Source organism: Balaenoptera physalus (assembly GCF_965194825.1).
Source record: "Balaenoptera physalus genome assembly, chromosome: 17".
Lineage (NCBI taxonomy): Eukaryota > Metazoa > Chordata > Mammalia > Artiodactyla > Balaenopteridae > Balaenoptera > Balaenoptera physalus.
Genome location: NC_138895.1, coordinates 44,912,708 through 44,939,518, shown reverse-complemented (window position 1 = coordinate 44,939,518; position 26,811 = coordinate 44,912,708). Strand labels below are relative to the sequence as shown.

General features: G+C 36.9%; 1 protein-coding gene across 2 annotated transcripts in view; it reads left to right on the top strand.

Annotated features, from left to right (window-relative positions):
* The window catches only part of CFAP418 (cilia and flagella associated protein 418), a 23,819-nt gene extending 1,325 nt beyond the window's left edge, over window positions 1–22,494 (top strand). Inside the window, exons 2-6 of one of the 2 annotated variants that reach the window (XM_082432789.1) lie at window positions 3,635–3,722; window positions 7,435–7,499; window positions 8,034–8,099; window positions 16,101–16,196; window positions 19,913–22,494. In XM_082432789.1, coding sequence (XP_082288915.1) covers window positions 3,635–3,722; window positions 7,435–7,499; window positions 8,034–8,099; window positions 16,101–16,196; window positions 19,913–20,066 — 469 coding nt within the window. In that variant the 3' untranslated portion in view covers window positions 20,067–22,494. The remainder of the gene's footprint in view (window positions 1–3,634; window positions 3,723–7,434; window positions 7,500–8,033; window positions 8,100–16,100; window positions 16,197–19,912) is intronic. The other variant, XM_082432790.1, reaches the window with a different exon arrangement.
* Window positions 22,495–26,811: the final 4,317 nt, after the last annotated feature.

The following is a 26,811-nucleotide window of genomic DNA, read 5'->3' as shown; positions in this document are numbered from 1 at the left end:
TCTAATGACATTTGTTTATAAAAATTCACCCTCGGAAGATCAAAACATTGAAAAGAGTCTAAAATTTAGAAACAGAAGTTCCAAAAGTTAGTCGAGTACTTGGCAGCATTCGAAAAAATAACTGTAGAGCCAACTAAAATGACTGCTTTGGGGACTTCCCTGGCGGTTCGGTGGTTAAGACTCCGAGCTCCCAATGCAGGGGGCATGGGTTCATCCCTAGTGGGGACTCGGCCAAAAAGATGACCGCTTTGAATGGGCTAACGCTCATTTGACTGTTTATGCAAATATCACTCTCACTAATTTGTATATTATTATCTTGAATGCTGGACATTCTTATTTACTCATTCCCAGCACATCTACCATTCCTATCCTACAACAATGTTACCTTGCAAGTTCTTTTGTTCTTTTTGTTTATTCCTTTGGGGCATGGAGAAAATTTATCAAAGAGCCTTCCAGAGCCTATTCATCTTAGGAGAACTAGCACGGAGGGATAGGATGTCTTAGAGCAGGCTGCTGAAAATGGAAAGGGTTACTAAGGTGGACAGATCGTCTCCAAGCACAGGTCCTTTTGTACCTCTCTCCGTAGCCTGTTGTTATACTGCTAAAATCCATGCATAATCCTTGTAGCATCCCATCCCACCTAACTACCTCAGATTTTTCAATAATACATTTATAGAAGCTGTAACAAACCAGTACTGTTGTCATTCATGTGTTGAATTCAAGTGTTGTCATTCACTTCATTTGGCATTGTAGTTGTAAAGGTAAATTTTGCAAAAAACAGCAACAAAGACCCTAAACTTAATAACAAATGTAGTATATAATGTCAAATATTAAAATTTTGTCCTGAGCCAAAATTGATACCTAAAAGTTAGGAACTGATTTACATTATGAATTTATTAATAGGAGACTACCTGCCAATTGTGTAGTGATATAGCCTGTATCTCTTTTTCTTAAAAGAGTTAAAATACTGAAATTGTCCCTTAAAAACGATAGCTCTGCAGATAATAAATGACCATGCCACATCTGGATACCAGGAACTACTGCTAATATAAATGGTCAGAACATATACAACTTGATGAAGAGTTCAAAATGATAAAGAGAAATATATGATTAGTTTTTTTTAAAAAAAAAAAAGACTGATGTGAGTTGAACTGCAATAAGAATAAAGTGGTTCAGGATTATACAGATGGGAATATTTAGAGATATTATCATAACCTCATAGATGATAGCTATAATAATAGCCCATACTTATTGAGTCCTTTTTATATGCCTTATTGTGTTATTTCATTTAATCTCTGCATCCCTACATAGTGAATACTATTATTATCCTCATTTCACTGACCAAGACCTAGAAAAATAGTTGCTTGCCCAAGTTCATATTTCCAAGTCTACCAGGACATTGTACATCCAGATTTAAGCTTTTATGTATACCTTTCACATTTAATTATGGGTTTCAAGTGTTTACATTTATTTTATTTAGACTATATATTTTATTTTTGACAGAAACTATATCTTAAATCAAGATTCAATATAGGAAGCAAAGTTAAGTAGGGAACCAATAAATGTTTATTAACCTTTGATTAAGATTATTGTATTACAGCATCAAAAGACAAAAAGTATACTGTCGTTTAAAATTTATATGCTTTCTCAATGAAATGATGGCATTTTTTTCCCATTTCTGTAGCAAAGCATAGGCAAGCGTAGGCATCATGAAATTGTGTGATCTAATAACAGACCAGAATCTTATGTAAGCTGATAGTTTGGACCCCTAACAGTACTGAGTAGACTGGTAAAGTTTGAATGCATCTGATCCTTGAAATTGTGAAATTGCATGAGAGAGGGGAACCCAGAGAGTACATCATGAAAACCAGAGGAGAGAATTTCTAGAGGACATCTTAGCAACCTGCTGTCACAAAAGAAATTGAAGGAATTGGTACACAAGTGTCAGGTGCTTCTGAAAGATTAAAGAGAATTGGAACTGAGAAAGGCCATTGAATATAGTGATTTGGGCAGTAGCGACTTTGAAAAAAAGAGTTTCACTACAGTTGAGGGATATAGAGGCCAGAGATGGAATATTACACCTGGAAGAAGTTTTAAATAGTTGTCTACATTTCCTTTTTACATATAAAATGTCTGAGGTTCAGAGAGGTTAAATAATTTAAACTAGGTGGGTAGTTCTCAACAGGTGATGACTTTACCACTCAAGGGGCATTTGGCAATGTCTTGACATTTTTGATTGTCACAACTGGGGAAGGGTGTGCTACTGGCATCTAGTGGGTAGAAGCAGGGATGCTGTAAAACATCCTACAGTGCACAATAGCCTGCCCCTCTCACTGTGACACACACACACATACACACACACACACACCCCAAAGAATTTTCTGGTCCCAAATGTCAGTATTTCTAAGGTTAAGAAACCCTTATCCAGATCACCAGCTGATGCTAAATCCAATGTACTTGTAAGGAAGTAGAAACAATGGATATAGACTACTCTTCAGTAGTGAGTAAAATAGGGTGGCAACTTCAAGAGGGGTTTTGGAATGTTTCTTTGAAGAAGAAAGCATACTTAGCATACTTGGGAAGAAACCAGTATACAGTGGAAGATATTAAGGGTAAAAGTTAGAAAGGAAAAAACTAAAGAGGCAAAGCCTGGACATAGATGGAATCAGACATTCAGTGTTAGGCAGTAGCCTCTGTGTTTTCTTACATCAGGTTAATTATCTTACTCTAAGCAGTATCAAAGAAGGGCTATAATCCTGATGTTAACAATTTCGGAGCAAATATGTTTCTAGAAATAGAGAGTTAGTCTAAAAAACCTGTCTTTTAAAACAAATATGATCCAATGAAGTTATAAAGTTATAATGATATACAGCATCTGTAACGTAAACTCTAAAGAGAGTTAATCTCATTTAGTGTTAGGTGTCTAGACTGCCCTAGATTCAATTCCAAGCCTCTCCTCCCACTGTTTATATGAACTTGGTCGAGTTTTTGAATCTCTCAGTCCCTGTATCTTCATCTATGTAAAGTATTCAGTAAATGTTAGCTATTAAATAGGAGTTCCATGCAGTAACAGTTTGTCAGTAATCCTGTGATGGCTTTACCTGCAGAAGGTAAAGAGATAGTTGAGATACTCTGTCAAGCAAATATCACTTTTTTGTGTGTATGTGTGTAATTGATCATTTGGTTATATAACCTTTGGCTCCTGTAGTAAAGAGGTATGATTATTTGACTTACAATGGAACCCTTAGGGGAAACTTAGACATATTAAAATTATCTTTGTTTATAATTCTCAGGTTCTACTTATAATTGTACATATTTTGTATTCTTAAATAAATGGTTGATGTAATTTAGAAAAGTGCATACCCACCTTTCTCTTATATATAACATACAGCTTTAAATGTTATATTTTAAGTATGTAAAAGTACACATGTGAATTTGTACCTGATGAACTACATCTTTTTTCTCAAGAAATCTAGGCTCTGTCCATAGTAGGAAAAAAATAACATCACATTTCTCCTTCTGTTATCAACTCTAGTAATGGACTTTATTTAAACAAACTCTTCTGATGCTGGCTGACTTTATCTGCACTTAAGCTTCAGCTGTTTTCTTGTTTGTTTGTTGTTTGTTTTTTCAGATCAACAGAAACATTTAAAAAAGAGCATGATCTTGACAGTCTTATTAACGAAATATTTGAAGAGCCCAACTTTGACAAAAAACGCTTTGTAAGTCAAATGTTCTAAATGTACAGTAATTCTTTCATTATCTCAAGACATGTTTAGAATAGTCTGAAAACTTATAGAATACACAAGTATCTATAGTCCTTTGAATTCTGAGAAATACAATTATTTAAAGAAATTATTCCACTTAGATTTAAATAGGAAAAAAAAATTAGAAACCGTGTGTTTTGCTTTTTATTTCTCAGCAAGAATGAGAAATTAGAAAAGCTGTTGAACAAAAGTCAACTTGCAGATGAAGTTGGTTACTTGTATTTATTTGTATACTCTAAGAATACTTTTCTAAAAGACCAAAATCAGCTTTCATTATAGGAATGTGCTTAGCATCTCAAATGCTTTGCCACTGCTCTCATCCCAAGAACTAATCAGTTAAGTTGGTAGTATTTTAATTTTTTAAATGCTTATATCTCTATATCAACTTTATAAAAGCTCATAAAATAATATAACAGCCACCTATATATTTACTAGTCATACTGAACGTATCTTAACATTTTGCCATATTTGCTCCTCTGGATTTTTTTTTTTTTTTTTTTTTTTTTTGGCCACACCATGTGATTTGCGGGATTTTCGTTCCCTGACCGGGGATTGAACCCAGGTCACAGCAGTGAAAGCGCTGAGTCCCAACCACTGGATCGCCAGGAGCTCCATGGCCTTTTTTTTTTTTTTTTTTTTTTTAATTAATTAATTAATTTATTTTTGGCTGTGTTGGGTCTTCGTTTCTGTGTGCGGGCTTTCTCCAGTTGCGGCGAGCGGGGGCCACTCTTCATCGCGGTGCGCTGGCCTCTCACTGTCGCGGCCTCTCCCTTTGCGGAGCACAGGCTCCAGACGCGCAGGCTCAGTAATTGTGGCTCACGGGCCCAGCTGCTCCGTGGCATGTGGGATCTTCCCAGACCAGGGCTCGAACCCGTGTTCCCTGCATTGGCAGGCAGATTCTTAACCACTGCGCCACCAGGGAAGCCCCCCTGGACTTTTTTTAAAGAAATAAAAATTATAGTTTAAGAACTCTCCAAATCTTACTCTACTGCCTTCCTTCCCAAAGGTAACCATTAGCCTTTCCATCCATACTTTTATACTTTTATACTTTTATTACATATGTATGTAAGCATAAACAATTTTAACTAATGTATAGCAGTCCCTTACGTAACTCCACCACAGTTTATCTATCTACATCCCTGGTGATTAGACATTTTGATTATGCCAAGTTGTTGCTCTTACAAACAATGCTTCATCAAATATCTTTGTATGTCTTTTTTTTTTAACCCATGTATAGGAGTTTCTCTAGGATATATAAACCTAGGAGGTCACAAGGTGTGCTCATCTTCAACTTCTCTACCCATTGCCAAAATGTTTTCCAAAGTGACTGTCTTATTTGTATTCTTCTCACCAGCAGCGATGAGAATGTATATACTTTCATTTTTACCAGTTTGGTGGGCACAGAATATATTTGTTAGATTTATAGATTTATTTATATACATATATATATATATATATATATATATATATATATATATATTTGTTAGAAAGAGACCAAATGGAAGTCTAAATTACAAGGACCACAAGGAAAACAATCTAAGAAATAAATATAATACCAAAGAGGGTTTGTTTGTTTGTTTTTAAGGTAAGGAAGATTAAAGCAAGACAGTGGACTAAAAATAACTAGGCAATGATTGTGTTAAGATTATGGATACGGGCCACTTCTTTTTTTGTCAGACTAAAAATCAAGTGACTGGTATAGATCTGAAGCTTTGTATTTCTCTATGCCAGAGGGGAGAGGAGTGGGAGAGATGAGTGAAATACATGAGGGATGTACAAACTTCTAGTTACAAAATACATGAGTCACAGAGATGAAATGTACAGCATGAGGAATATAGTCAATGACACTGTAATAGCTCTGTATGGTGACAGATGGTGACTAGACTTTTTGTGGTGATTATTTTGTAATGTATAGAAATACCAAATCAGTATGTTGTACACCTGAAACTAACATAGTGTTGTAGGTCAATTATACTTCAATTAAAAAAAAAAAAGAATAAAAATAAAACCAAGTTTAAAAAATCTTAATTTCTCTAAATTTAACATTTTCAGTTCATCTGTGGTAAATTAATAAGCTGGTGGCCTAGTTGAATAACATGTCAACACAATAGCAATGGTGTTGAATACTCTGCGAACAGAATGCATCATAAATGCTGAATAGCAATATTAATTTAATTAGTGGTAGGAAAAAAACTACATGATGTTATTCACTGATCATCTGAGCAATTCATTATTTATTAAGCACTACAGGGTATGTATCTGTGTGTGAGGCACTGTCTCTTCAGTTCAAGGCATTTCAGAAAGAGAAGGAAATACTTCTCTAAAGAAGTGTTAGAGAAGATACACTAATTTGAAACAAAAATAGCTCTTATAATCAAGAAGAAATAAGCTTTTATGCACTTCTTCTGTATGCTCCCTTTTTGAAGTTAGTTATTATATCCAGTTTTCCAGCCTGCAGGGGAGAAAGCAACCCAAGTAAACTCCTGGAGGAAAGCAGATCAATGTAAAACACTGATTGGATGAGGAAAAGAAGTGTCTGTGAATTGCCAGTCCATGCCCACCTTGTCCTTGGAGGCCAGGTCATGCTCTTCAGAGTATTGCTCCCTCCCCCATTGCTCACCCATTCTGTTGTGTTTCTTTTATTTTTAATTGAAGTATAGTTGATTTACAATATTATATCAGTTGCAGGTTGTTTCGTTCGTTAACCACTCTCAGACTCCCACAAGAAAGCCCAGAAACAGCAGTAGATGTCCCAGTGCGCCAGCTTTGAGTTGTAAACACAAGCCTGGATGGCACATGGAGCATGCTCCCAAAGACAAAAAGAGACTTAGGCACATTATTACTTTTCAGCTATGCACCAAGAATGTTTCCAGTTCTGTTTAACATCAGTTTTATTCAACAAATAAAAGAGTTAAGAGAAATAGTAAAGTATTTTTGCCTCTATTAAATTTCCTCACCTACTAGGTAAAATGATGGCATGTCTCTGCATAGTTTAAATTGCCTTTTCTCCATCCTACTTCCTTTCCTTGGCGGTGGTCCTAGTATGTGGTCGGCTATGTTGTTTGGTACCTTATACCAGTTAACACTTAATAAATGCTTGCTAATGATGATGTTATGTAACCATATAGGAACTACTGTATGGTTGTGACTAGGTAGCTGTACATTTTCCTTGAACATCTAATGGTTGATACCATTCCATTTGATCATAATTAATATTCCTGAAGTTACCCAGGAGTTTGGTTAGTTTATTTTTAGTTCAGGTGAGTACCATTCACAGCCTTTAAAATGAGTCTGAGGTTTTTTTACTCCTCAGTTGAATTTTTCCAGGATGAAGTTTTAAATAGCAGCTCCTTCATATTAAATCATTGAACTCTAGTATTAACTGAAGAGTTATAAAGTGACTCTGAATCTTAGCATGCTAATAATGGCAGTATATCAATTTTCTAGACTAAACGTTAGCATAGTAATTCGTAAATTCCTCAGGGAGGTCTACTTCCCTTTTGCCTTTAAAGGGTTTTGATCATTGTTTTCATTTCAGAAACTTTAAAATCATAGGAAATTTTAAGCCATTTTTAAAATATTCTTGTTATAAAGTAAAGAATATTAGTTTTCATGTTACAATTCTCTAAGTTACCCTTGGCCTTTCATTGTTTTGTTTTTTTAACAGAAATTAAAATCTAAATCTTCAGGTAACACATCTGTCAGAGCTTCCTTTCAAGGCCTTGGTAAGAGGTAAGTTGGGATTGCTTTGGTGACTTATACACACTGGTGAGCATGGTCTAGTAGATTTTGTTACCATTTAACAACATCGAGCAACAAAGCACTGGTCGGCTTTCAGGAGACAGACCAATAGCAGCATTTTCAGTGTTCTTATGGTCTGTGACTCCTTAGTGTAAAGGAACTTGAATGGGAGGTTATTGCTATTGTAAATAATTTTCTGCTGCGTTAAAAAAAAAAAAAAAGTATGAATGGTTTCTCAAAATTAATGTTCTGTTATATTCTTCAGTATTTACTTTGTCCCTTACATTATTTGGCAAACACATTTTTCTGTGACTCATTTTAACTCCTTGAGTGTTCCTGAATATACAGGTTTTATCCAATAACACACTAACCCTGGAATAAATACCTCTTCCTTGAAATAGTTGTCTTGCTCAGGAAAATATACAATTTGATTACAAGAATATAGAGTCAGTGAGGCCAAATTAACTTCTCATGTTTCTTTTATGTTTTAATTTTATTTTTCTCCCATCTGTTGAACATGTCCAGCTGCAGCCCAGTATACCTTGGTGGAAGCGCTATTCCGTGTGGGATTGGGACAAATACTTCACAGAGGTAAGATGTCAGAAATATGTTATACTTTCTTAATTAGTTTTTTCCAAATTGATACCCTGTTAAAACTTAGTTCTTATCATCTTGGCATGAGTCTGTTTCATAATAAAAGGTATATTTTGTTAGCCAGTCTAAGAACACTTTACTGAAATGTTTATTATTCTTGGGTGATAGCTGTTAAAAGCTATGGTGTTGGGTATGTGTTGTTCATTATGTTGACACGCTTCTTTAAGATCCACTTGAAGTGCCTGGATCACTTCCATCCCAGCTTGGTTTCCACAAGACACCAGGAGTTGAGCTTCTGCCTTGCCATTTTTCCTTCCAGGCAGTGAAAACCAGTGAGTAGGACAGGTGAACTATATGATGTGTCACCCACACTGACTTGGCCAGTCAGCATGAGAAGCTGTGGGAGTTCTTAAGCACAGTCTCTTGATTTTACATATTTCAAAAGGAGAAACCCTCCTTTTGTTGTCTCTTCCCCAGCCCTCCTTTCACCCAGTATCTCACTCAGTACCTCTTTCAGGGCAATCTTATGGTCATGATGCTACCTACCCCAAGCCCCTACCAGCCTCAGACTCCTAGCCTATTCCATCGTCACTGTCGTAAAGTGGGGAGACAGATCGATTTTCAGCAAATTTTTTTTTGTTGAAGTATAGTTGATTTACAATGTTGTGTTAATTTCTACTGTACAGCAAAGTGATTCAGTTATACATATATATACATTCTTTTTCATATTCTTTTCTATTATGGTTTATCACAGGATATTGAATATAGTTCCGTATGCTATACAGTAGGACCTTATTGTTTATCCATTTTATATATGATAGTTTGTGTCTGCTAATCCCAAACTCCCAAGCCATCCCTCCCCCACCCCCCTCCGCCTTGGCAACCACAAGTCTGTTCTCTATGTCTGTGAGTCTATTTCTGTTTCGTAGATAAGTTCATTTGTATTGTATTTTAGATTCCACATATAAGTGATATCATATGGTATTTGTTTTTCTCTTTCTGACTTACTTCACTTGGTATGGTAATCTCTAGGCCCATCCATGTTGCTGAAAATGACATTATTTCATTCTTTATTATGGCTGAGTAGTATTCCATTGTATATATGTACCACATCTTCTTTATCCATTCATCTGTCGATGGACATTTAGGTTGTTTCCATGTCTTGTCTATTGTAAGTAGTTCAGCAAATCATTTTACCGTCCTGTTAAGTTTGGTTCTATTTTTATAGAGGCCTACTTAACTAGATTATTATATTTTGTCTAGTTATTTCTAAAGCACTTTTTCATTTTCTGATAATTTTTTAAGAAATAAAAGACTGAGCTATATGATTGCATTCTGATCACGTTTCAGGAGAGATAACCATTATATTGAATAATGGAAGTGGGATCCAAAAGGACGTTGTTGGAGGGTTGTGGTAGAGCTGGCCTAGATCCTAGGAGGCCTGGAAAAAAAGGGCTATAGGACCAGAGGGAAACTGGGAATCTGGAGAAGCCTGGACCAGGAACACCAGGCAGCAGACAGGCTATAGCAGCCCACAGGGGTGATGCCTGCTGTGAGGGCTGTAAATAAAGAGTTGATAGCACTGAATCGTCGTGTGTTGAGGACTGTCTATTCAAAGCATTAGAGGCACAAAATGCCCTTAGAGAAGAATACAGTCTGGTTGCTTATCGATCCTGACTTACTGTGTCTACCCAGTTGGATTTGTCTCGGTCATTGCCAGACCACTCTGCCTCAAATCCAGGCTTCCCTCAAGTCATCCTTGAGCTATACGGCAAACGTTTCCTAGTTACCATCCACTTCCATCTTCTGTAGTCTCACCCACATAGAGCATTAAAGAAAATATACCTAACATAACATTTTGAGCACCTCTCCCCTGTTCAGAAGGAAAATGAGAGCTGCCATCTGTCTCATATTAACTCTAAACTCATTTAGTTTGCTTTACCAAATTGTTGTCCTTGTTCTTCCTCTTCTCTTTTTAGTTCTTTCACCTCCAGTTAAAGCCTGGGCTAGATACTCTACTTCCACTAGAACACTTGTTATCCTACTTTCCACTTATATTTTTCTGCCTCTGAGTATCTTTTACACTTATTCCCTGTCTAGAATGACACTCCTTTCTAATGCATGTCCCCACTGTCTTACCTGCTTAATTCACTTACTGTAGACTCATTTTGTCATTCTGTTTGAACTTCCTTTTCCTTTTCTTTCTTTAAATATTCATTGAATGTCCTCTATGTCCTAGGTACTAGATACCAAAAAAGATAAAACACAGGCCAGTAGAGAAACTGATAAAGAAACAAATGACTATACCCAGGGCATGAAGAAAAAGGGCTCTGATGACAGAATACCTAAGTTCAGATATTCACTCTGCCTCTTACAAGCTGTGAAGCCTTGAGAAGGGATATAATCTTACAAAACCTCAGTTTCCTCACCCATAAAAACTTTGGTTTTTATGGGTGAGGAAACTGAGTTATTGTAAGGATTAAATGAAATAATACATTAAAATTGCGCCCATGTTGCAAGTCAGCTAGCTACTATAGGTACACTAGTTTGTAGTTATTTGTGGGTCTTTCTCATCTGTTTGTGCTGCCTTCTCATTGTGTTACACCTCAGCTGCAAGAATCCTATATTCTACTACTTTTCCATTTTATCTCAGGAAATATCTCTGTGTGTTCTGGTTTACTTCCAAGAGTAAATATTTTATTAAGATTTTCTTTTATGTAGTATATTTTTACATGTACTTTGATTTAGTCTAGCAGAGAAGAATCTCGTTCCAGATGGAATGTCAATGTATGTCTATTATATAACATTGATCCATGAGAATGCCACAATCTTTCGACCCCGTTCCTACCTTTTGCACAGTGACAAGAAGGGAAAACACATACAATTTGCATATATATGCACAGGTAAATGTTTATATTCACAGATCTTTTCTTCTTCACCCATCACAAAGATACTAATCATTGACCACCTTCTTCATGACATAGATCAGCACACACAGAAAGATAAGCACATCCATATTCACGTGCATGTAAAATATTATATGTGTGAAGTACATACATATTCACGTGCATGTAAAATATTATATGTGTGAAGTACTTTATACTGTCCAGAGCACTTTTTTGTAAATATATGTGTATTGGTTCACCTGCTTCACAGGGAAAAACCAAGATGCAGATAGAGCAAGAATTTTTAACCCCATTTTATAAATGAGGAAATTGAGGCACTGATGTTAAATTCATTAAACACGTATTAATTCATCATGTCCTTGCTAAGTCCTAGGTTTTGAGTGAACACATTGTGGTGAACAAATAAATAGACACTTCCCTGCCCTCAATGAGCTTTCAGTCTAGATGAGGAAAGAGACTTTAATTCCATAAATAACTATTTAATTTCCACATAATATGTAATGTGAAGGGTAAGTACAGAATACTATAAGCATAGATAATTGGCATCCTAACTAATATGAAGTGTTAGGGAATGCTTTCCTAAGCAAATAACATTTAATCAGACTATGATATGATAAATAAGTAGGAATTAAGCAAAGACAGGGGAGCGTTGGAGCCAGAGGACCCACCGTGTTAGACGATCCCTGAGCTGGAAGGAGCCAGGGGTGTGGGAGGAACAGAGAGCAGCTAGGTGAGCTGGAGTGTAGTGAGTGGGGGAAAGAATGGCTCCTGGTGGGGCTGGAGAGAGGTAGTCAGGGGACGTTTGGTTTGGGGTCGCCTGGAGGATTTTAGAAAAATATGTCTTATAGCAGTGGAAGCCATTGGGTTGTTTTGGGGTTAGTTTTAAGCAGATAGGGGTGACATAATCATATTTGTGTTTCTAAAGAAAGACATTTTGGTTCCAGAATGGAAAATGGATTGGAAGTTGGAGGGACAAGATAGGAGAGAACACAGGAAGACCAGTCAACAGGCAGTAGGTACCGGTGGTCCAGGAAAGAGACAGTGATGGCAGCTGTGACCTAAGTGGTGGCAGTGGCTGTCGGGAAAAAGGGTCACACTTGAGATATTTAGAACATAGAATTGACAGAATTCAGTGATTAAATGGCTGTTGGAGGCAAGAGAGAAAGTTGTCAAGAATGCCTCCCAAGCCCTGTGCCTTGCGCAAGGCAAGGACTCAGAGGTGTAACTTGATGCCTAGTCCATTACGCCTTCTAGTACACCAGTTTGCAGAAGCTTGTATAATTTATGTAAGAGGGAAGCCGCTTTTGCTCTTGCAGCTGTTGTTTTCCAGCTGCCCAAACAGCAAGACTCCCCAGTCCACTGTGTAGATCTGACAGGATTTGACTGAGAACCAGAGTCTGTGCAGAAGACTATATTGGGCTATATTTGGGACATTCCCACCACTAACATCTTTAAAATAGTAAAGATTTTACTTACTAGCCTGATAAAAGGACGAAGCTGTTGGTGACACTTCCATGTTTGTATTTACTCACATTTTAGAGGAAAAACCTGACAATTTATCTTTCATTGGAACCATGACTTTATGTTAGATATTCTTTTATATATAGTTATAAAAGAAAAATATATTTAAGCCCTGAAAATAAGCACTGATTTATATGCCTAGGGCATAAAGGAAATCGAGTCTGTTCTGCCTATTTTTCATGTGTTATGTTTGTTTGATTTTTGGATAAAGCTCTGGTTTGAGAATAATCTCGAATGATTTTAGAGTGTAAAGATTTGAATCTTTTACCCACTTGGTGTAAAGGAGAAAGAGCAGTAGCAAAGCGTGGTGGCATTAATAAGATACAGATAAAACCAAGGTGTTATTTTCAAGCCAAATTGAATTTTACTCTCCTCATTATTTTTAAAACTACTTGCAAGCCTGGATTATTCCATAGACTGGTATAATAATGGTCTAATAGAGTGAATCATAGCAGCAGAATGATTTCTTACCTGCAAGTTAGTTTTATTTTTCTCAAAGGACAGTGTTTGTAGGAAAATGTGTTAGTGTGAATAGATTTGAATAAACTACTAAATTTTAAATTAAAAAGCTGTATGTAACATTATGGTTGAAATTTTACACATACAAAATGTCAGGAAATTCTAAATTATAGTTCCCACAACAGCAATAATTCAGCCAAATTGCACATATGTATTAAGGCATTAAAGTTAACACTCTGTGCAATCATGTAATAAATACATATGCATAAGAAAGCAAGTTACAGCATCTTTGGGAACCATCATTTTGCATTTCCTGACTTGTACATTCAAAATCCAAGTTCAAATGTGTACAAATGTAGTTGTGTTGAATTTCCATATGTACAAATTCAACTTCATAAATTGCTAAAAGTTTAAAAGGAAATATGGAATTGTTTATGAAACTTAAGATTTTAAGTGTTTAATTATTTTTTTTTTGCTTTTTTTTTTTTAACATGTATATACTGCAGTTTTATTTCAATTGCACAAACGAAGTTCGCGTGTAAGTGTTTAATTATTGTTGTGATTAATGTTTTTAGAAATATAAAGCATTTATTCTCAAAGAAACTTTCAGGCCAAAATATATTTACAATTTTGAAGTTAAGTTATCTGAATTTTAGAGGGAAATAAGTGAAAAAAATATAGTGATGGATTTTATTTTATTTTTTAATTGCAGAAGTATTATATGCTTTTTGAAAAAAATTAAAAGTCAAAATGTATAAGGAGAAAGATAGTACTCTCCTTCCTTCCTCTCCATTCCCACCCCTGCTGAGTCAACCAGTGATAGCTGCATGGTACATTACCTTCCACATTTTTCTCCATGTTCTTACAAACTTATTATAAACACCTATACAGGAAAATTTGGGTGGTCGTTTTTATAAAAGCAGGATCATGTTATATATGTTATTGTGTACCTTGCCTTGTGCACCTCTGTGTCAGCAGTTAAATCTAATTAACTCTTTTATCAACTGCCTAATATTCCATAGTATAAATGTTATTCAGTCTTTTCCCTCTTTGATAGCTATCCAGGTGGTATCCTGTTTTTTGCCACTTCAACAGCACTGCAGTAGGAATTATTCTTGAGATACACGCCTATACTCTGGTGCTTTTATTTATATGTAATATATTCCCCAAAATGGGATTGCTAGTGCAGCAGCTAGGTATAATTTTAATCTTAAAATAATGCCAAGATTTTTCCCAAAAGGTTATAGCAGTTCACATACCCGCCAGAAATGTCTGAGAGTGCTAATTTTTGCTCACTTAATTGGTTTAAATATATATTTCATGGTTGCTTGAAATTTTAATTCTTTATGTAGTATTTTAACTTTTTAATAAATGCTGTATGCCAGGCACTGTCATGAGCACTTTATCAATATTAACTTGGTTAGCTCCTCATAATTCTTTTATGAGGTGTGCATTATTATCCCCATTTTACAGATAGGGAAACTGAGTCACAGAGAAGTTAAGTTACTTGACTATAGTTACACAGCTAGGGAATCAGCATTTGAATGTAGGCAATCTTGTCTATACTCTTTAACTACTAATCTATGCTACCTATGTTAGTGACATAGAGTATATTTTTAGGTTTTTTTTCTTTGTTGTCATTTGTAAGCACTCTTTATCAGTATAAGTATTTGACTATGTGTTGAAAATGTTTTCTTTCACTCTATTATTGGTCTTTTCACTTTGTTTTTGGTATCTTAAAAGCTCTTGTTATTTCCTTTTAATTTTTAGATGATCAAATGTATCTATATTGATTCTAGTTTTAAAATACTTCAAACAATGGAGAATCTTTAAATCACAATTATTATACAAGTCAAATGGTTTGCAGCAGCAATTCATAATTATTACCATATATTATCATTTTACTCCTGAAGTTACTATGTACTATATGAATTTTGAGATTTGCTGGCATTTCGGTTCCTCAGGTTGTCACTGAGTACCAGTTATGTGCTGAGTATCGTTCTAGCAGTTCTACCCTCTCTCATCAGCAGCATTTTTCCCTTCACTGCATCTTTGCCATCAGTATACAAACCTGCTGTTTTTCCTTCTTAAGTATAACCTTCTCTTTTTTTTTTTAAAACATCTTTATTGAAGTATAATTGCCTTACAATGGTGTGTTAGCTTCTGCTTTATAACAAAGTGAATCAGTTATACACATACAATATGTTCCCATATCTCTTCCCTCTTGCATCTCCCTCCCTCCCACCCTCCCCATCCCACCCCTCTAGGTGGTCACAAAGCACCGAGCTGATCTCCCTGTGCTTAAATATAACCTTCTCTTAACCCCACTTCCTTTACCAACTACCACTCCACTTAAAGAAACTGCTTAGATATACCTTACCAGTGAAGCCTATGCAGACTATTGTATTTAAAATTATAACACACTTCCTCCCAGTACTTCCAATTTTATCGACTCTACTTTTTATTTCATTTAAAGCACTTTTTACCTTCTAACATGCTACATAATTTATGAGTATTGCTTATTTCTTCTCGAATTAGAATCTAAGCTGTTTGAGGACAGAATCTCACCAGCACATAGTAGGCTTTCAGTAAATATTTTTTAAGTGAGTGAATGAATACATTAATGCCAAGTAGTGGGGAAACAGAAACAAATAAGATATTGTCCCAGCACACATAAGATATTGTCCCAGCAGTTCAATACAATGTGGCAAATTCTGTGATAGAGGCATCCTGAAATTTTCATTAGGAAGGGAAACACGTAAAGAAGGTAGCTTAAGTGAAGATCTCCCTCAGACAAATTTGAAAACCATTGAACTAAAAGATCTACACATCCATTTTTTTTTCTTTTATATATGTAAATATACATGTGTGCATATATGTATCAGTATGCCAGATCTTAGTAAAATAGGTAGGTTTGTGCAGAAATTTAACCTGAAAGTTCAAATAGGTAATCAGACCAATAGTATAAAAATTTGTAATCAGATTCATCTTTACTTTTCTGTTGTTTACTCAGTAATCTGTAGTATGTGGTATAGTCTATGAATAAATCAGCATATTTTCATATTTTAACTTACCAGTAATTTCTAACGTACAGTTCTTTTTCTCTGAACAGAGCATGTGACCATCTGCGTTGTATAGCCTGTGATTTCTGGGTAGTAAGCTACGATGACTATGGGTGGGACAAATCATGTGATTATCTGTTTTTCAGGTATGTTTCTAAAGAACTTTACTCTGTGAAAAATGTACTTAATATACAACTTTATATTTCTTATTGTGCAGTAATGCCTCTTGGTGGCCTTGGCCAGATTGTGTGGCCTCCACCTCTTTGATATTTCTCACATCATCTCCTCTTTTCCATCTGTCTGCTGTCAGCCTAGTTAAGGACATGTTACTTCTGGACAGGAGTTCAGAAGTAGCCTCCTCACTGATTTTCCTGTGTACAGTCTCTTCTTCCAGACCACCCTTCACTTGCTGAGAATTAAAGCATAACTCTGAGTACGCCATCATCTTGCCCAAAACCCTTCTGCTTACAGAATAATGTCCAAATTCCTTAGCATGGCATTCAAGACCTTCCATAATCCAGTCCCCATCTATCTATCACCCAGCTTTGTTTGTCTTTCCACAGTATACTTTTCACCTTTGCAAGATTTTAGCTACATCAGAACAATGCTCCCATTCCCTATGACTTAGTATAAACTCTCCACCTCTTGGGCTACCTTCCCACCATTTTATCTACCTAAACCCTACCTGTCCCTCAGGGTATGGTTCATTGCTCATCTTCTATGATTCCCTTACCCCTCTCTCAACTTGGAAGTAAACTCATCCTCTCCCGTGTGTCCACAGCACGTTGTACCTGTTACAGCACTTACTGTAATAAAAGACTGAAAATATCTTAGGTTGGTATATGTCTGCCTCCCTCCTTGTGGTTGGGATAGTGTCTTACTCATATTTTTGTAATTTGTACATCCTTAAATACTCAGTGAATACCTAATGTTTTTAAGTTATAAAAATGTATTTGAACTATACATTCACATTTTCAAATAAAAATTAAGGACTAAAAATTAGTAAAGTACATATATCATGCATTTTTGGCCCCCCAAACCTGTGCCTAAGCAAAGACTATATTTTCAGATACAAGTCATCAGAATTATTACAGCACTCTTCAGTAGCATAAAGAAAACTGTGAGAGGCTTTCTTCACACCTCTCTGGCATCCATTCTCATGTAAATCTCTAGGAGTCTCCTCTAGTGTTAATGTAAGAGTTTTTAAACTTGTCACATCAAGAACTGTTCTGAAAATCTGAATCCTCTCAACATACCCACAGAAAAATTCAAATATGCAAATACATAGAAAAATTACAATTTGAGAGATTTCATAGTACCCAACCCAAATAAAGCCTAGCGCTGTCCCAAAATCCCAGGTCAAGAGCCCGTACTCTTTGGGGCTCTGAAGCTCAGATAAGAAATGTAGACTGGGGCTTCCCTGGTGACGCAGTGGTTGAGAATCTGCCTGCCAATGCAGGGGACACGGGTTCGAGCCATGGTCTGGGAAGATCCCACATGCCGCGGAGCAACTGGGCCCATGAGCCACAACTACTGAGCCTGCGCGTCTGGAGCCTGTGCTCTGCAACAAGAGAGGCCGCGATAATGAGAGGCCCGCGAATCGCGATGAAGAGTGGCCCCCGCTTGCCGCAACTAGAGAAAGCCCTCGCACAGAAATGAAGACCCAACACAGCCAAAAATAAATAATAAATAAATTTTTAAAAAAGAAATGTAGAATGTAAAGTGGTAGATGAAACCATGAAACTGGATGATATTACCCAGAAAGGTGACTTGGAGGCCTGTCAGTGAATGCAGAGTTAAGGGATCATTTATTTAAGATAGGAGATGCTGGGACTTCCCTGGTCCAGTGGTTCCCTTAACTGCTGGTCCAGTGGTTAAGAATCAGTCTTGCAATGCAGGGGACGCCGGTTCGATCTCTGATCAGGGAACTAAGATCCCACATGCCGCAGGGCAACTAAGCCCACGTGCTGCAATTAGAGAGCCCACATGCCGCAACTACAGAGCCCACACGCTCTGGGGCCCATGTGCCACAACAAGAGAGAAGCCCGCTCACCACCACGAAGAGCCTGCATGCCTCAATGAAAGATCCCACGTGCTGCAGCTAAGACCTGACACAGCCAAAAATAAATAAATAAATAAATATTAAAAAAAAAAAAAGATAGGCGATGCTTTGATGTTTATATTGTGGGGGGCTGGGGAAGACAAGAGAAGGGAAGGTTATGTGAGTAACAAGGTCCTGGAGGCTTTGGGGTCTGATGGAAAAGTGGGCCTTGGATAGGAAGAGGCCACCTCTGTGCCTGGGTGGAAAGAGGTCATATACTGATGTGTTCAAGGGGAAAGCTAGGAAATGGAGGCCTTTTCACATCTCACTGCCTGATTTTGTGAATGAAGATGTGATCTGCTTGAAAGTAGAGGGGAGATGAAACACTTGAGGGCAATAAGTGTATCCTAGCTTTGACAAGTTCTAGAATTTTCAAAAAGAAGTATAAGCTATACTTGACCATCCTGCCATAATAGCTAAATAAAATGCTCTTATTTTTCTATTAAACTGTGTTTGCTTTATGGGAAATAATGAAATTTTCTTTCTCAGCTTCTAAAATATGCACTACTTGAAATGTATTAATTATTGATAGTTCCTTGGCTTTCATGATTCCTATTCCTGAAATCTCTAAGTATTCAATCAAGTATCACATGTTAAGTTTGTCAAAATAATTGCAGATTGAATAAAGGACAGTCCTTCATTTAGCCATTTAGTTTTCATTAAACACATTTAGTTTTGTTCGGCTTTTTTCTTTGCAGTAAAACTTATTCATTCAGTTCTTCCCCTATCTCACTGTAACCTTAGCTAAGTTGTTCAGCTGGTCAAAGTCTTAGTTTCCTGAAGTCAGACAGTTGGCCTGGAAAATCTCTTAGGTTTTGTTAGGGTCTAACCTCAGTTGTGCCTGAATTTTGTGCAATACTGAATGTGGTGCCCATTGGCCACCAGAGGGCACTTTGTTTCCTGCTTTCTGTTGCGGTGACATCAACAAGTAACAGTTAACAGTGTATTTCTTTTTTAAAAAATACTTATACCGTATTTCATCATTTCACTATGTATTTTTTCATCATTTCACTTTGAATTTTTTCATTTTCTTTTGTCATGGAATATTTACATAAATTCAGTAGATGGATTATGAAAATCATAATTGATTTTCTATTAATTAAATTTAACTTCTGCAGTCTTTTTATAATAGCATCAAGTCAGATGGTTATCGTTTTTCATGTGCGCATAGATTTAATTATGTTAAAATTACTGACATTTATTTCAGGATAGGCATTTGTTTTGTTTCTGGTAATATACGTAAATAAGCAGATCATTGAAACAAATGAGATATAATATGAATTCAACACATAGAAATAACAAGCACTTTTTCTCTATTAATGAAAAATTTCTATAGTTAACCCATCAGAAGCCTGTTATCTTTATGCCTCTTATATGCCCTCCATTTGCCACATTGCAGGCTTTTAAAATATGGCACAGGTGAGTATTTGAGGTAGGAGATGAACCACCATCTTTTCCACTCTATTCTTATATCATGTAGTCTCTGATAAGACAGATCAATAATTCTTCAGCTCTTTAGGTCACTGTGTTCTACAACAGCCTTAATAAACAGACCTAGAGGATTGCCATTTAAAAACATTGAAATCCTCAGAAACAGAACACCAAAGTGTATCTTCTGTTTTTCATGTGAGAACACCAGGTAGTTTAGTGTTTGGATGTTGTGAAGATAGGAAAATAAAGCAGTTAGAATTTCTTTTTTTTTTTAAGTCATTAAGCACTGAACAAAGCAACTATGCTAAAACCTTCTTGTTTTACTAATAGGAACAATATGCCAGAATTCCACAAATTAAAAACAAAGTTGGTAAAGAAGAAAGGAACACGGGCATACGCCTGCCAGTGCAGCTGGAGAACTGTTGGAGAGCTGACTGACCTTCCGAAGGATCATCACCTTCGCTGGGTTTGCGGTAAACACTAGGAATGCAGACTTTCCACATTCAGACAAATGCATCCATGAGAACAGTCTCTATTAATTGTCGCAGTATTTAGGTAAAGGTACATAGTATCATGCCCTTTGGAAAAGACAGGAAGTTTCATTTAATGGCTGCACAAATTTTCAAAGACCAAATGGACTTGGGAAGATAATGTGCTTTAACATTTTGGAATTATTCCTTTTTGATATATGGACATTTCACTTAGTAAGGAAGGTAACAAGTTATCCAAATACTTCTTTGCTAGCCTGTCCCCTGTTAAATAGAAATTGAATTGTGGAGTTTCATACAAATATATAGCCATTCAGTAGCAACTGCAGTGCTACTGACTGCTAATATACTTAGCATAAACATTCCTCGTTACAGCAGTTAAAGGGGATAAAGCTGGCCCTGCAGAGAGGTCATTGAGGGGTGTACACGTCACCTCTTCCAGTCAGATCTGTTGTTAGCAAAGATCATAATTTAGACTTGTCAGAAACCATGTGATCAGTGGCTAATTGAAGGGTTTTCAGGAGTCTGGGTATATTGTAGGTGAAAACACTGCCTATATCTGATCTAACTTCACCAATTCAAAGCAATACTATGCACAGTAGTAAGTATATATTACCAGTTTTAGCTTATTTCTCCTCCTTTTGTTCATTTAGGTATCAGAAGTTATTTAGTTTGCTCTTTTAGCAAGTATTCATTTCTATATAAAAGTGGGGTTTTTGGATGCACCCAAAAGTACAAGGAAAAATCCTAATACAGACAGGTCATTTTTGGATTTTCCAAGTACCTTCTTGCCTTTAATGCCCTAAAACTCCATTAAGTAAAGAGAACAGCAAGTAAGGTATTTTCTCAGGCAGCCTGTTGATTTTTCTGGTAGGATCAGGTTGACATGCTGTTTATTGGTGAGTACATGAAAAAAGCAAGCATAGCTGAACCAACAGGTAACCAGTTGGGCTCCTTCTTAATATGACTAAGACTTGAGGAGCCCTACAATAGCAACACATTCAGAAAATCGGCTACCTCAAAATTACCAGCTCGCAGCCCCATCAAGAGATTCCAATTTGCCAGAAGCTCTTTACCGCATGTGTCTAATATATTGTTAAAATGCGTGACACAAGGCTTGCTGAAAGGGAGGAACTGAAGCAAAGTTATGATCTGCGTAGTCTTATACTGAATCTGTTCCAGCCATTTTACTCAAGCAAAGAAAGATCTGGTCATTAAACTCCTTCTCCTAACCGTGACACATTTGCATATGTGTATCACTTGCTCCAGTAAGCCTAGTATTCCAACAGGATAAATCTCATTGTGGCAGATGCTCACATTTTTGTATTAAGAATATGTTTACCAATCTTATCTTTCAATAAAAATTTTTTACCCCCTAAAATTTTATCTCAGTGTAATTGTATCGGAAACATAGTGGGGGACTTCCCTGGTGGCGCAGTGGTTAAGAATCCGCCTGCCAATGCAGGGGACATGGGTTTGAGCCCTGGTCCGGGAAGATCCCACATGCCACGGAGCAACTAAGCCTGTGTCCCACAACTACAGAGCCTGCGTTCTAGAGCCCGCGAGCCACAACTACTGAAGCCCGCATGCCTAGAACCTGTGCTCTGCAACAAGAGAAGCCACCGCAATGAGAAGCCTGCACACCTCAGTGAAGAGTAGCCCCTGCTCACCGCAACTAGAAAAAGCCCACGTGCAGCAACAAAGACCCAATGCAGCCAAATAAATAAATAAATACACACATACTTTTTTTTAAAAAAATTGATCCTTTTAAAGAAAAAAAAAGGAAACGGGGATTTGGATTGAAGTCGCTTATTTCAAAAAATAGCAGAGCAACAAGATCCACACATTCAGAACCTCATGGAATTTGGCGCATTTAATCATAATGGTGATTTTTTTTTTAATGAGCAAATTTACTAAATTATGGATTTGAAATTTTTTTCCTCTTTTATTATTTCATCATAACTATTCTATAACTTAGATATGTTGCCCATGTTTGGCATTCCATAACATAATAATTATAATAATTAGTTCCCTAATGTCAGAAATGTATAAATGAGTTCACATTTTTGTTGGCAATTTATAAGCTTTTTAATATTGTATAATTTTTAATCGAAAATTTAGAAAGAATATTATGTTTATATACAAGTGCATAGATTATTACCAGTTGTAATTTAAGCCAAAAATGCAGCTATTTTAGTATCAATGTAGAAGAACAGTATAGTGTCTAATCAACTATAATTTTTAAGTGCAAAGTCTGTAAAACTTTCAAGATGTCTTGCATATTTGTTTTCAATACTCATAATAATTTTCTACCTTTAATGAGAATTTATTTTTTTATCAAGCCAGGTAGCTACTTTATTTGAACTGCATTGTACTCTCAGACCCTTATCTTGCCTAGAAATGAATAAATAATAAGTAGCTTTACTCTGTATTTAGGTGTATTTTTTTGTTTTATAATAAAATATTTATTGGGGGATGAATTTGATATAATTTTGATAATTTCCTTTAAAATGTTAACAAAATGTTTCCAACCTCCAGTTGAACAAAGAATTTATTTATTTGCATTGGGGAAGAGAAGCATGCCATAAGTTTTAGTGTGTGTAAGTGTGTATGTGTGTACATGCACGTGTAAGAGAGTGTAGTAGCTAAAAGAACAGGTCCAAGTGCAGGAAGGAGCCATGTTGATATGGTGGTGTACATCCAGACCTGTATGATGATGTCAGTACACTTAACACTCTTCTTTTCTTGGACCAAAGGAGATGGCATCAAACTATGATTTTTAATTGTTTTCCCTCCTTTTCTTACTCATCTGATATTTTTAAATGTGGTCGGAAAAAGGTCTTGAATCCAGTAAGTATTGTGATGAAGCTCAACAGTAACTCAAATGTTGATTTTTTTTTTCAGGTTTTAACAAAATTTCTATCAGCTGATACCAGCTAGTAATCAGCTTTACGTATTGTTTAAGGTAATTCTGGAAGGAAAGAAAAAATTCAAAATATACAATCTCTTTAGAGATTTTACATTGTATCACATTTATTTGGGTTTGTGACACCAAAATGTGCCCTATTTAAAAATATTGCATGGAATATATAGATATACATATGGTTGATAATTAAATTTGTTTTCAGACTTTCCCCAAAGATAATGGGTGACAATATGAAGTGTTACAAAATCAGAGTTGAAAGTCATGTCCTGTGGAAAGTTACTAAACTTTTGGGGCTTCATTTGCCGCATCTATATGAGTGGTGATACCTCTTTTGTAAGCTTGTTGTAAGGATTAAATCATATAACATGTGAAAATAATATAACAGTATAGTTTTTAGTTCAGAATAAGTGCTTAATAAGTTCTCTCATTCTTCTTTCTAAAAGTAATACTATCTAAATTAATCGGTGCAGCATGTTTCTTATAGGAAAGCATTTCACCACATGTTTGTTTATTCATTCCCTAAATATTCCATATGAGAAAGGTAGCTCTGCTGTCACTTTTATTTTATAACTAGTAAATGTAAACATGTCTAGCTTTATTTTTATATAAGTTGAAATAACTTTCAAACACAAAAAACAAAACACCTGCTCACCCTAGCCTCTTCTTCCTGTCTGGTTTAAACCTAGTTGATCTTCATGAAGGCCTTCCAGGCTTTTCACAGTATCCTTTTGGCTTCTTCTGCCTCTTCTTCCCTCCTCTTCCAACTAGACCTACAGCCCACCCACTGTTCCTTAGATATACTTCACATTTTACTGTCTGAATGTTCCTGCCCTCCCTCATCTTATTCTATCAAAATCTGACTCATTTTTTCAAAGCCTGTGTCTTGTACACTAGTGGTTCTCAGAGTGTTGTCCACTCTCAGAGGAGTCCCCAGGAGTCTTTCAGGGGGCGCACATGGTCAACTTATTTTCATAACACTAAGACGTTAGTGCTTTTTCACGTTTTCACTTTGTTGACATTTATACTCGTGGTGCAAATAATAGGTAAAGCTGCTGGCACCTTATGATTCAAAGCAGTGGCACCATGCACTTGCAATAGAAAAAGTCAGTTTCACTAAAGAATGTCCTTCATAAAGGCAGTAAGATTAATAAAGCATATCTTTTAAATACTCTGTATGACTAAATGGGGAGTGCACAAAAAGCACTTGTGCAATCTGTGAGCTGAACAAACCACTTTTTTCATGGAATCCACTTTTGCTTGAAAGAACAACTGACAAATTGGTTATTCAGACTTACTTAGCATACGTTTTCTCAAAAATTAATAAAGTGAGTCACCTTCAGGAAAATTACTGATTAGTATTTGTTGCCAATGATAAAATGTAAGTCTTCAAGCAAAAATTAGAATTTTGGAAAACTCGTATCTACCAATCTGAGCATGAGACTTTACTGATGAGTCTAGTAGTGATTCGAACAAGTGATTTGCAGTGGGTTTAAGTTAATTAAATAGTTTTTCATGTTTTCAGTTTTAATTTCTAATATGATAAATATCAATAGATATAATCACAAAAACCAAGCTCTTTGGGGTTTGCAGTAATTTTTAAGACAGTAAAAGGGTCCTGTGACCAGAAAGGTTGAGGACTGTTGCACATTCTTGATTACCTCACCCCAGCCTAAAAGTGTGATTTCTCCCCCTCCCATCTGCTCTCAAACTTTCTATTTCTCATATAATGCCTTGTATTATAATTATCTGTGTGCTTATTGTATATTCATCTTGGAGATTAGATTGCAATCTCTTTATAGTCTTGAATGATCTCCTAGTGGTACAGGGGAAACTATCTGGGACCGTGTGCCACTAACTTCCTGGGGCACCGTGGGTAAGCCACTGTGTCCTGGCCTTCAAATTCCAAATGGGAGTTGAATTTAATGACATACGAGTTTCCTTCCAGCTTGAGATACTTGAATACTGTTCCTCTTATAATACCTTGTGGGTCCAGTGTTGTGCTAGCCATACGTTGGGAGATGGCATTCGTGTTGTGAGGAAGAGCCCAGATTCTGGGGTCAGAGAGGTGTGGGTTTCCAAAACACATGATCTGCATCCTCTTGGAGCTTTCAGTCAGTGGCAGAAAGAAGTGAACCACTGACTGCTGAGACCATGAATACTCTCTGAGAGAAGTAAACAGGGTCCTTACAGAGCATAGGCATTGAAATCCAAGTGGGAGGGAAGGAGGCTTTTCTTTCTTGTAGGTAATGATTCTTAAGTTGTTTTTAAAGAGCTGCAAGTACATTTCTTTGGCTTGATTTATACCATAAGTATGGCAGAGTGGTGTGGTTAGATAAGAGGCTGCACTGGAGAGGTAGGATTGGATTAAGAACCTGTCCCATGTAGTCCCATGAGATGGAAACGGAACTAATTGGAAGATGCAGTCGAGCGAGAACGATGACGAACACTTTTTCCGAGTGACGCGGACTATTTGTGTGGAACTTTTGTTCACAATTAATCTTCCCCTTCCTTCCAAGAGGACTGCATGTCCTCATCTGAACTCAGGGGGAGAAGAAAGACATCTCAAACTTGGAGAATGAAAGGACCTCAGGGAGCCATTCCAAGAAAGCCTTGTTAAGGCAGTGTAAGGGCGTGTGGAGTTCACCACAAAAGGGCATTCCGGAAGGTGTGGGGAATGAAGTTGCCCAGGGGCCACACTGCGGGGAGGTGAGGGAGCAGGGGATGGCTAGAGATGTTGAGTAGTGTTGAGATGAGAGCCTGAAGGAACTTACATTTTAGCCAAAAAGCAACAGGGAGAGAGACCTGGGGGGTTGGCTGGCCTCACAGATCTAACCAAACTCTGGTTCCAACTAGAAGCAAGATGGTTTCTGTGCATGACATAGGCTCATGTCCCTGAGTGATGACCCAGGCTGCTGGACTGCTGTGTCTTGCATCTGGTCAGCTGTCTACCCTTTACTCTCAGGTTTGAATAGAATTGATTCTGATAAAATCCAAATTGTTAGGAGACTACAGAGCTCATCTCTGGCTAGAAGAGTACAAAGTACCCAAGAAAAGATGTTTTGTAATGTAGTCATTGTCTTCAGAAGGCCATTTATAGGAACTCTGAATACTAGTGAGTAAGGCCTTTCTTCTCAAGGTTTTGTTCATCAAAACAAGTTGTTATCAGGGGCCTGAGAGGATTGAGATTCAGACAGATAAAGAAGACCGGCCGGCCCAGGCTTCAGTTTTGCTAGAGATCAATACCAGAGGAGAGGCAAGAAGGCTGGACTCAGGAGATAGTTTTATCATTATTCTTATTTACACATGAAGAAACTGAGACACAAAGAACTTGCCCAAATTCACATAGGTTGTAAATAGCAGAGTAGGATTCAAACCTAGATCCACTTGACTCCACATCTGTGTGTAAAGGGAAAGGAGAAGTTGCTTTCTGCAAGATGAGCTAGAGCAGAACCTCAGTTGAGTAACCCAGGGCTTTCACCCTGGTATTCCCCAGCAGAGCCCTGGTCGACTAACTGATGAATACACTGGACTGTGAGAATACACAATCCCAGCTTTACCAGAATAATACTTTCAGATATTTTCCATGACTTTGTTTAGAGGAAGCAAGATAGAGTGCCCAGGTGGAGCTAGGCTTCAGGTTGTCTCCCAACACTGAAGTACAGGTGGTAGCTTCCAATGAGAAGGAGGCCAGGTTAGACGCAGCAGGAAGGAGTTCCAGAATTCATTAGTCAAGTCTTCCATGTGCTCAGGAATGAGGAATGAGAGCCTGCCCCAATTTTGATAACCCTGGGAGAATATTAGGGCCTGGGTTCTTG